Source organism: Schistocerca gregaria, chromosome 4 (assembly GCF_023897955.1).
Source record: "Schistocerca gregaria isolate iqSchGreg1 chromosome 4, iqSchGreg1.2, whole genome shotgun sequence".
Classification (NCBI taxonomy): domain Eukaryota; kingdom Metazoa; phylum Arthropoda; class Insecta; order Orthoptera; family Acrididae; genus Schistocerca; species Schistocerca gregaria.
Genome location: NC_064923.1, coordinates 769,642,229 through 769,654,327, shown reverse-complemented (window position 1 = coordinate 769,654,327; position 12,099 = coordinate 769,642,229). Strand labels below are relative to the sequence as shown.

The 12,099-nt window shown below is 39.6% G+C and overlaps 1 protein-coding gene and 2 non-coding genes across 7 annotated transcripts in view; all 3 read left to right on the top strand.

Moving 5' to 3' along the window:
- LOC126366014 (uncharacterized) overlaps positions 1-12,099 on the top strand; it is a 143,258-nt gene that overhangs the window by 3,043 nt on the left and 128,116 nt on the right. The window contains exons 1-4 of one of the 5 annotated variants that reach the window (XM_050008869.1): positions 846-1,038; positions 1,127-1,229; positions 4,945-5,028; positions 5,124-5,231. In XM_050008869.1, coding sequence (XP_049864826.1) covers positions 5,183-5,231 — 49 coding nt within the window. In that variant the 5' untranslated portion in view covers positions 846-1,038; positions 1,127-1,229; positions 4,945-5,028; positions 5,124-5,182. Of the gene's footprint in view, positions 1-402; positions 619-758; positions 811-845; positions 1,039-1,126; positions 1,230-4,944; positions 5,029-5,123; positions 5,232-12,099 lie in introns of those variants that run through there. The other 4 variants (XM_050008868.1, XM_050008871.1, XM_050008866.1 and 1 more) reach the window with 4 other exon arrangements.
- Trnak-uuu (transfer RNA lysine (anticodon UUU)) lies at positions 70-142 on the top strand. The gene has a single exon. It is a non-coding gene; the product is annotated as a tRNA-Lys (tRNA).
- Positions 309-381, top strand: Trnar-acg (transfer RNA arginine (anticodon ACG)). Its single transcript has one exon. It is a non-coding gene; the product is annotated as a tRNA-Arg (tRNA).

Sequence of the window (12,099 nt, the reverse complement as noted above, 5' to 3'; positions counted from 1 at the left end):
AATGACACAGGCCTAAATATTATCGGAATATATGGATGTAATAAGTACGTGAGGACGGAAACTTTATGAGCCCGGATAGCTCAGTCGGTAGAGCATTAGGCTTTTAACCTAAGGGTCCAGGGTTCGAGTCCCTGTTCGGGCGTTATTTTTGTCTGGGTGCAGCAATGCTCTCTGTAAGCACTCCATTGGACATTAGTACGACAACTGTAGATTGTTAATGTATTATATATAGAAATTTTGTGAAATAGCCCATGAATAGCGTATGCGAAAGTGACTATTAGGTTTCAAAATGTGCTTGAAGAGCGAATGGCCCTGTGGCGCAATGGATAACGCGTCTGACTACGGATCAGAAGATTCCAGGTTCGAATCCTGGCAGGGTCGGATTTTTTTTTATTTTGTCGGGTTACTCGAAACGATATGTGATCAGTCAGGTTGTACTATTCTATGCTTGAGTATTTTGGTGTTTTCATGTCGCATCTGTTGTTTCCAAAATTCCTGAAACCGTATGGCGCGCTGTAGTCAGTAGTCATTCAATATGGCTGCGTGGTGTTACTCGAAGCTGATGCTGTAGCCACAGAATCACCAATTAAACCGTCAGGACCCTCCTACATGGACCGTGTAAGAAGCAAATGCTGCTAAAGCATCCTATAATTTTTTACAGTTGCCAACTTCTTCGCCGTTGAGTGATAATGTTTTCACTCGGTATTAAATAGCCTAGAGCAGATATTGTCAGTATTCAACGAGAGGAACTGAATAAATAGAGTGATCGTCGTCCGTGTTAGTTGTTGGCATATCGACAGGTTTGTCAAGGTGAAAGAAAACAAATAGCAAAAGAACCAACAACCTAACAAAAACACAATATTGCGGTGTCAGCACGTCCAAGATGTCAACAGAAAAACAGTCCACATGGAAAACGTGACGTTTCAGAGAATACCGATCAGAATGAGATATGTTCATGTGTTTGCATGTGTACTAAAGAGAATGCAGTAGCTTTTATCGGAGTGAAGTTTTGCAAAATTAGAAGCACCTATCCCTAGTGTAAGGAATAATCTTTAATGCCGGCTTCACCTTTTACCGTTAAAAAGCGACGTCGTGCTTAATAGTAAACATATCTATTGATTCACAGATAGATCTGTTTGTGTGAGAGATTCGGTTTTAAGATTTACGGGGCCTGACTAAATACGTGCCACCACCTGCTGTTAAGAAAGCCACGTGTACTTTATTAGCTGGTAAAGCATCCCTTCTTATTATTCTTGAAAGTAAGCAGTTAGTGGTGCATTTTCGAACGTTGTGCTTACTGAAAATTTGCGAACATAAGTAATTTTAGTTGCATTTTGGAGGAGTTAGAAGAGAGAGAGGGAGAGGGAGAGAGAGAGAGAGAGAAAGAGAAAGAGAAAATTCTGCCTCTGTATGAATTGCTCACATTTGTGTGCTACTTTTAAAACAGATTAGTTATTTAATGTTCACAATAGCTTACTTCTGTGTTATTGTCATCATAAATATGACTGTCAGATTCATTGATATAAACAGATAACATATTTAGGCAACAAAAAATTGTGTGATGTAGTTATTTATATGACAGCTCTGTTTATTATTATTTCAGGACGAATAAGTGCAGTTATACCTAGAGAGTAAATAAGACATGCTGATTTTTATAGATAAAGAAATAGTTACGATTTAGAACTCTGTTCTAGTTGTGAAAATTAATTCACTAACTTTCTTTTATTATCAACAATTTAGCAGTTCCAGAAATTATTATGTGACAGAAAGAAACACAGTAATGAGAATTTCTTTGGAACACAGGACTTGTGTGAAAATGAAGGGAACATTTATATCATTAAAATTAGCAGAATTCATCAATTTATTATGTTTTAGAAATAAATTACTCATATGTATCTGAATATTTTTTCAAGAGATTTCATATAATAATTAATTGAGATAATTTTCTCATTACATATAACTAAACAGTGTCTTTTTTTGTGCGATTTGAGAACATCTGGGGAGAGAGAGAGAGAGAGAGAGAGAGAGAGAGAGAGAGAGAGAGAGAGAGAGAGAGAGATAGATATGTTGTGTTTGGGAAGGAAACAATGTTAAGTGTTTAAAAAATATGTTGCCAGATTCTTGCTTTTCTTCTTGGCTTAGGAGCAAGTAGTACTCGGTGCCATATATCTTCAGTAGTTTTCGCATAAAGTTAAGATTACAAGTCACTCTTTGATACCTACCACCTTTTACACTTTACAGTTAGACATTCTTCTAGGGAATAGAAGGAAGTGCCAGAAATGAAACTTTTTCTGTTTGTTTTCAAATTTTATTTTACCCTCCGCTGTATGTTTTATTTCACTGGGTAAGTGATCAAATATTTTGGTTGTAGCTCTGCACACTCATTTTTGCACTAGAGATAGCCTTAATGTCCATAATGAATGTTATTTTTTTTCTTCTTATATTGTAATTATATACTATTGAACTGCAGAAGACTGTTTACAAGAAAGTTCACGCGGAAGTAAATATACTTGTTGTCACAATGTCTGACTCCTTAAATAGATGTCTACAAGGCTGTCATGGGCAAGCACTTCATATTATCCTTACAGCAAATAGCAGTGATTGGATGGTTCTACACTTACTAAGTTGTCACATGGTTATTTGAATTGACTTAATCAATTGTTGCATATAACATTTCCATACAATAAAAGTAACAGTGTAACTGAATCTTTGTCAGTTTAATTCAAGGAAAAGTGAAGCACAGTAATAAATTTGAGCACATCACACATGTGATATTTCCTCCACCAAAAAGTCTTTGTAGCTATATTTTATTTGTGTAAAGTGCAGTCAAATGAAAATTAGTCAGACGTAAAATGCTTAAGAAACTGTTTATTATTTCATAAGTAATTGCAGTAACTGAAGTGAGGTGGTGAATGCCTTCATGGAAGAATGTTTGCAGTTGCCACAAAACCATATTAGTATATAGCTGTGCATCCCTTCATCCAATGCAAATTGACGACTTTGAATGTCTTTCTTCAGTGTTCCAAAAATGTGCAGATTGCATGGGGAGGGGTCAGATTTTTATCGAGATCGTGTAAGAGCTTCCTAGCTAAACTCTACGTCATAGTTGAAACAACCTTGGCAATTTCGGGGGGGGGGGGGGGGGGGGCATTTTGTTGGCAGGTGTTTCAGCATCGCTGCAGAAGATTCGTTGGGAAGCCGTTACATATGCTCCATACAGTCCCAGTCTCTCCCCAGGTGCTTGCCATATTTTTGAAGCCCTGAGGAAAGACATTTGTGGCCTACTACTCCCTTCATTTGAAGAAGTGATAGACTAGTTACAGCCATGGTTTCATAGGCACCCAAAAACATTTCAAGATGAAGGTATTGTCTGGCTTGTCTCACAGTGGGTAAAATGTATTAACAGTTATGGTGGTTACTTTTAAAATAGTATATAGTTTACTTACTTGTATAGTGAGACAGTATTGATTGTAAAATTATTTTTATCGCGAATAATGTGTTTCACCATGTTAAAGGTTCAGTTTTTTTTTCTAAAGGGAAAGGAAAAGCACTAGCACTAGTGCCTTCCGTTGATGTACCGCCCTACCAGTACAGGAAATACGTTTTTCATCTGCACTGTAGTTTCGATGTGGCCATTTATTAGACTTTTCACTCACTTGCTCTCCAGGTTCATTCTCTCTAAGTGGCACTCCATGCTGTACTTCCCCCTCGGATTCTTACTACTTTTAGGTCCTTTTCTTAACTTTGTTTGTGTCCCTGCCTCCCCTTTACATTTGCCTTCATACATTAACCCTGGTTTTTATCCTTTTAAATTTATAAATTTGGTTTTGTTCCAGTGTATCTTGCTCGAAAGATACAATTGTTTTGACTAACCGCCCTACCAGCCTGTGATTTACATTCTTTTGATAACCTTTCATGAGTGTTAATTTGTTTTTGTATATTTTCTAAATTTAGCACAGCTTACACTGATGCCCCATAATTTGTTATTTTAGATAATTATATATTTGATTTTTGTTTTCTTTTAGAAAAACCCAAAACACATTATTTGTAATAAAAACAACTTTGCAGCTGAGACTGTCTCATATAAGTGTGAAAACTGGTTGCTGTAGTAATATGCTCATCATGGAATGGAATAAGATTATGTACTTTTCCCATCTTTCTTGTTTTAATTTAACTGCTCTTTAAATGATTTAAAATATTCTGAACATTAACATATGGATGAAAAATGTGTGTGATATGTCATGTGACATCTGTGGACTCAGTGTACAGAAGATTCAATTAATAATTTTTCCTTTCTACCTGTTTCTTCTCTATGTTGTCTGAATTTTTCGTAGATTACTTCATGGAAATCGTACACTGATGCATTAAGGTCATAGTATGGACCAGCCCCACTCCACCTCATCCAAACGCCCCCCCCCCCCCTCCCCTCCAAATTCTATGCTCATTCAATGTGACATCACATTTAAATCACCACACACAAATACAAATATAATTGCATTGTCATAACTCTGGTGACAGGGAGGGATTCTGTGTATCAGTATTGGATGGAGCCTTGAATTAGGGAAATTAATATTAGGAAAGATGAGTAACGTTATGCAGTTTTCTGTCTTTTGAATTTGCATATGTGTACTAATCATTCATCTCTAAATGAGTGGTTGCCTATCCTCTTTTGTTTTTCTTTGTACTTGAAATTGCACTATTGTAAATATTAATGAAATCTATTTGTCAGTATAATCATAAAACCGCATCTTGTAGAGAAAATTATGGTGCAGAGATTTGATGTAAGTTAATATGGGTGTGTGTAATATTATTATTGTAATTTCTAACAAAACACTGTTACATTTCAGCAGATGCTGTTCTAGGATCCAAATAATCTCAGACATTTAAAACAGACTAAGTTACATAGTTTTTCTTTTTAATAAACATTTAAATCTCTTTTTACAGATGCCTTATGGTAAAGGTGCTGAGATCTGTAAACAGTTTATGCAAAGCATTTTGAATTCTTCATCAGGCTAACTCATGACAAAGGTTAGTTTGTAATATTGTGCTGTTACAAAGCAAAATATTGCTGAATGTTGACACTCATGTTATATTATATATGGTGAATTGCTCACTATTTGCAGGCAGTTGCTGTGTCTGCCGGGCCTTACATCTGTAGGCTGACACATTGTTTGAGTAAGAGATGGATCTGGCAAGAAGTGCTCCACCACAAACTGGAAGAACACAACAGGGTAATGGTTTCTACTTTTACTAAATATTCAGATTTGACTTCCATAATCAATAGGTCTAAAATTCATTTTATATGGATGAAAGAGCACTTACAGCCTGCCAAAGCTAACGACTCATGTGGTGAATGTTGTTAATAGAGTATGATAGATTCTTACTTGGTTGTTGGTAGTGAATGAGAATGGTCATTTGTAATTTTCTGTGGTTCATAAATAAAATTAAGTTATTTTGTTCTATGGGGTTACAATTTGAATATATTGTCACAGTTTTTAGCAAAATTGGAAATAAAAAAAAATACAATTAGGTCATAGTAATGATGAAAATACAGCTCGAGCCACACTGTACATCGATCTATTTTGGCAATCGTATTACTATGTTGAGTTTCATTGGCTGTGCCAGCTCGCAAGCACACTGGCATGTTTGAACTTAACCTAGGCCTCTACCTGCTACAGGTTGGTCTTTTCACCCCATTTTTATTTATTTATTTATTTATTTTTCCCCCCAACAAATAAGTACGAAAATCAGATAACTAGATACACAAAAGTTATTCTGGCTCTCACCATGTAATATAATGAATTCATATCTTCTGCCAAAAGAAGTCAATAGATTCAGTAATTCTCCTTAGCTACTATATACTATCATCCGATTGGCTATGACAATTTTCAGCAAATTGTCGACATTGGCACACAATCCTAGAGCCATCGACACAGTAATTGCACTTTAGCCTTTTATGTAGGCTGTATTTACTTTTATATCTTCCGAACTGTGTACAGGTTGTTTCCAGAGGAAATGGACCTAAGTTTAGAGTGATAATATGGACTATGGCTTGTGACTCAAAGTGCATTGTGCTCAATTGCCTAATGACTTTTATGTCAATTTTTTGAGAACAACAGTCATTTTTGCTGCATGGCTATTGAAGAACAATTTTCATGCATTTCATTTGTGAAGTGATAACGCATCTGATGTCAAGCAAGTCAGCAGCAGTTAGTGATATATGAGGATACTTCAAAAAGCAAGTTACACATTATTGTAGCACACCAAATAACTTTTATTGAAGGCTGCTCTACACATCAAAGTGACACAGATGTGCAACATTATTTTTTGTCATAGTCGTAAAGTCTCTGGAAGCAGTGTTTGGAACATTTAACCAATCATTCAATTCCTTGGCTGGAGAAATCCACTTCTTGGCCACAGAGCAGCGTCACTGATGGCTGTGCAGCATTGGTCAAATTGTTGACACCATTTCTCTATGGCTGGACATGACATTGCATTTGGTCCATATACTACCAGAATTTCATAGTGAATCTCTGTGCAATTTAGTTGTTTTGTTCTGTCCTGCATACTTCAGCTTTGGAGTACTCAACTGCCATGCCATTTCATTCACTCCCAGAGATGTAGTTGGTATCCGCACTGCAGCAGAACTGTGTGTAAAGGAACACATGCTCTATTCTGACAATGCACCACTGTTGTGCAGTAGTCTTAGCATAACTTGCTTTGTGAAGTCCCTATGTATCTTGTAGTACACATATCAAAAAACATTTTGCATCACCCCGGTTCCCAGAACTCCTGAAGATAATCATTGACTGTGGATATTGTATCACAGACACAGTCCCCACTAAACCCGGCCAAAGATGTAAACAACCATGCATGAGCAGCACCTGTTACATGGGGGGCACCCAACAGCCGATCGGTTCCAGTCACTCCACCAGAAAGGAGGTACACAGCTCGTGTTGTCAGTAGGTACACCATGCCTAAACGGTCAATACCATGGCTCGATTGCGTCCGCATTCTTGCTTTGTGCCAGGAAGGGCTCTCATCAAGGGAAGTGTCCAGGTATCTCAGAGTGAACCAAAGCAATGGAGGAAATACAGAGAGACAGGAACTGTTGATGACGTGCCTTGCTCAGGCCGCCCAAGGGCCACTATTGTAGTGGATGACCGCTACCTATGGATTATGGCTCGGAGGAACCCTGACAGCAATGCCGCCATGTTGAATAATGATTTTCGTGCAGCCACAGGACATTGGGTTAAGGCTCAAACTGTGCGCAATAGGCTGCATGATGCGCAGTTTCTGTCCCGACATCCATGGTGAGGTCCATCTTTGCAACCACGACACCACACAGCATGGTACAGGTGGGCTCAACAGTGTGCCAAATGGATCACTCAGGATTGGCATAATGTTCTCTTTACCGACTTTGAGTGACGCTTATGCCTTCAACCAGACAATTGTCGGAGACGTGTTTGGAGGCAACCCGGTCAAGCTGAACGCCTTAGACATACTGTCCAGCGAGTGCAGCAAGATGAAGGTTCCCTGCTGTTCTGGGGTGGCATTATGCAGGGCCGACATATGTCACTGGTGGTTATGGATGGCACCGTAACAGCTGTACAGTATGTGAATGCCATCCTCTGACTGATAGTGCAACCTTATCGGCAACGTATTGGCGAGGCATTCGTCTTCGTGAATGACAATTTGCACCCTATTGTGCACATCTTGTGAAGGACTTCCTTGAGGATAACGACATCGCTCGACTTCAGTGGCCAGATTGTTCTCCAGACATGAACCCTAATGAACATGCCTGGGATAGATTGAAAAGGGCTGTTTATGTACAACATGACCCACTTACTACTCTGAGGGATCTATGCCAAATAGCTGTTGAGGAGTAGGACAATGTAGACCAACAGTGCCGTAATGCCATACAGGTATGCATCAGTGCAAGTTGATGTGCTATTGGGTATTAGAGGTACCGATGTGTACAGCAATCTGGACCACCACCTCTTATGGTCTCGCTGTATGGTGGTACAACACTCAGTGTGTGGTTTTCATGAGCAGTAAAATGGGCAGAAATGATGTTTATGTTGATCTCTATTCCAATTTTCTGTACATATTCCAGAACACTTGGAACCGAGGTGATGCAAATCTTTTTTTGATGTGTGTAATTAGGAAGTATTGAGTCAGTGTCAAAAATCTGTGAGACAGGTGACTAATCACCAGATTTCCAGAAAAACATTGTCATCACAATAGTGAAGAAAGAAGTTGTTATTCAGTATGAAAACATCTAACTAGCCATGCCTGTAAACAACTAACCAAAATAATGTACAAAAGAATTGATATGTAGTAAAATTGTAGGCATATTGGATTCAGATCAAACTGATTTCAAGAAGGGAAAAACATACTACAGAACCATTGTGATATTCTGCTTAGTAATTTGAAGCAAATAAGAAAATAAATAAATAAATAAATCAAATCATCTTCGTATATTTGTGGGCCTAGAGTGGCCCTTTGTTAGTCTCACAATCCATAGTAGATTAGGGCTGACAGAACAGTGATCTGCAAAACTAGTGGCAGTAATAAAAGTGGAAGGTTAACAGAGGCAAGTTTTCATTGCGAAATATGAGAGACAGAATTGCAGCTTGTAGATTGAAGTAGTTGTGAAGTATTATGGCCTGGAATTGAGTGCAGTGGGAAAGGGACCTTCAAGTAAACAGGACACCATGAAGGGAATGCATATGGATATTTACTACTGTTGAAACTTATGTCAGTGATAACAGTACGTGAGTAACACATGAACTAGAGGAAACTGCGCTCCTCAGTCTGCCATTGGAAGCTGGAGTACCTGGCATGGTGTACACCACATTCCTCCCCCCCCCCCCCCCACCCCCCACCCCCACCCAAAACCTCTGCACTCTTGCTGTGTACATTGATGGCATGTACCAATGGTGGGGAGATGCGGGGGTTAGTGTTGGACACAGGCACCGATTAAGGCAGAGGCTGTTATAGCGGTTGATGGCAGAGCCCCATCTGCACCCCACTCCCCAGCATGCACCTTGCGAGGGACTGCGAGCATCAGCCGAAAAATCGGACACCGCATGCACAACTGCGCACAAGGACTGCGAAGCTGCCACTGAAGCATCTGCGACTGGTGACAGACCCTCCAGATTGTCCAGGGATGTGAATGGCTGCAGTGGTGATGTTGGAGGCTCCACATCAGTATCCTGGGGGCCTCATCTTAAAGTGGAGGTTGTGACAAGCTTGAGGAAGACAAGGATGGCTGGTGTCACAGAATCACGCAGCTGAGGGAAACACATCAGATTCTGATGCCCCTAGTGCAGCCCAGTCAGTCCTTGACAGACTAAGAGGATCTTTCGAAAACAGTTGTTATGGCACTCTGTTCCCAACAATGATCATTACTGGAAATCAGAACAACACTTTGTCTTGAGGCTGTAGCACAGTGTAGGACATTGATGGAGAGCGCATGAGATCCAGTGGAGTGCAGTTCTAACATCCACAAAGTTCTACCAGTGTACAATGACAGAAATATTGAAGTGGAAGGAATACAGCTTGTCCCACTGAGCCTTTAAGTTTTGTATGAAACATTCAGTCTCCCCATAGTACTGCAGATATAATGGAGCAGTGGCAACTTTCTGAATACTCCTAACTTCACAGAAATGCTGAAAGTTTACTGAAGTAAATTGGGGAGCATTGTCTTATATTATGATCTCTGAGGTAAGGGCCGTCACAGTACTGGTGGTCATGTTGGACCGAATGGAAACCACAGAAGGAATTTTGCTGGATGCATCAATAACGACTGGCCAACAAGAATTCTACTAAGGTCCAGCAATGTCATCATGTAGTCGTTGATGAGGACAGCACTGTCTTGGCAGTCAAGAGAATCACTGCAGAGGAGTGGATTGATGTGCAGCACTTGCCATGCAGTTAGCGGTCAATGATTCGACCTGTGTATGCATGCCAAACCACGTACAGTGGCTAGTGGCACTTACATCATGCAGTACTGGCACTACATTTGTGCTTCAGATATCAGTTTATGCTGCAAGTAGTGGTGCCTACTGGCCACTGTACAAGCTATCAACTGCCATGTACTGTGTGTCTGCAACAGACCGAAAGCTTACCTCGCAACGAGGGTCCACCAGAGTAAATGATTGCTGGGTATGATGTAATACCTGGAACCATAACATACACAACCACATATGTGGTTTCAAAAAGTCAGTCCTGATCCTGGCGACCCCTCCTTGTAAGGGGAATAGTACCTGAAGTTCCTACAGTAAGTAACAGTCGGGATTACTATTTCAAAGTAAATCTGGAAAAGGGGAAAGCAGTTTCAAAGGACTGTCAGATAGAAAAAAAATGGAATTCAAAGTTAACTCTTTATGCCAGGAGTCTCTGGAGATTTCTCAGGATTACCTTTGCAGAAATTCTGAATTCTTTTCAAGGAGCTGGAGTTTGCTCATGCATACATCATCGTTTGTCTGATAAGCTAAGAGAGGAAGTGGTGCAGCTCTTTATTTTTGCTCTCACGCTTGCAATACTCAGTGGCATTGTTAATTATTATTGTAGCTCCACTCTGTAAAATACTACCCCTTGCCCTTCTCCGAGGAGTGGGAAGAGTATCTAGCATTGCCCGTGACCAATCAGAAACTGCTTCAATCAATCAATCAATCAATCTCTTTATTCATCCGTTAACAATATACATTGTATGGATGTAGTCAATTACAATATGTTGTTGTTGTTGTTGTTGTTGTTGTTGTTGTTGTCTTCAGTCCTGAGACTGGTTTGATGCAGCTCTCCATGCTACTCTATCCTGTGCAAGCTGCTTCATCTCCCAGTACCTACTGCAACCTACATCCTTCTGAATCTGCTTAGTGTACTCATCTCTCGGTCTCCCTCTACGATTTTTACCCTCCACGCTGCCCTCCAATGCTAAATTTGTGATCCCTTGATGCCTCAAAACATGTCCTACCAACCGATCCCTTCTTCTAGTCAAGTTGTGCCACAAACTTCTCTTCTCCCCAATCCTATTCAATACCTCCTCATTAGTTACGTGATCTATCCACCTTATCTTCAGTATTCTTCTATAGCACCACATTTCGAAAGCTTCTATTCTCTTCTTGTCCAAACTAGTTATCGTCCATGTTTCACTTCCATACATGGCTACACTCCAAACAAATACTTTCAGAAACGACTTCCTGATACATAAATCTATATTCGATGTTAACAAATTTCTCTTCTTCAGAAACGCTTTCCTTGCCATTGCCAGTCTACATTTTATATCCTCTCTACTTCGACCATCATCAGTTATTTTACTTCCTAAATAGCAAAACTCCTTTACTACTTTAAGTGTCTCATTTCCTAATCTAATTCCCTCAGCATCACCCGATTTAATTTGACTACATTCCATTATCCTCGTTTTGCTTTTGTTAATGTTCGTCTTATATCCTCCTTTCAAGACACTGTCCATTCCGTTCAACTGCTCTTCCAAGTCCTTTGCCGTCTCTGACAGAATTACAATGTCATCGGCGAACCTCAAAGTTTTTACTTCGTCTCCATGAATTTTAATACCTACTCCAAATTTTTCTTTTGTTTCCTTTACTGCTTGCTCAATATACAGATTGAATAACATCGGGGAGAGGCTACAACCCTGTCTCACTCCTTTCCCAACCACTGCTTCCCTTTCATGCCCCTCGACTCTTATTACTGCCATCTGGTTTCTGTACAAATTATAAATAGCCTTTTGCTCCCTGTATTTTACCCCTGCCACCTTTAGAATTTGAAAAAGAGTATTCCAGTCAACATTGTCAAAAGCTTTCTCTAAGTCTACAAATGCTAGAAACGTAGGTTTGCCTTTTCTTAATCTTTCTTCTAAGATAAGTCGTAAGGTCAGTATTGCCTCACGTGTTCCAACATTTCGACGGAATCCAAACTGATCCTCCCCGAGGTCTCCATCTACCAGTTTTTCCATTCGTCTGTAAAGAATTCGCGTTAGTATTTTGCAGCCGTGACTTATTAAACTGATAGTTCGGTAATTTTCACATCTGTCAGCACCTGCTTTCTTTGGGATTGGAATTATTATATTCTTCT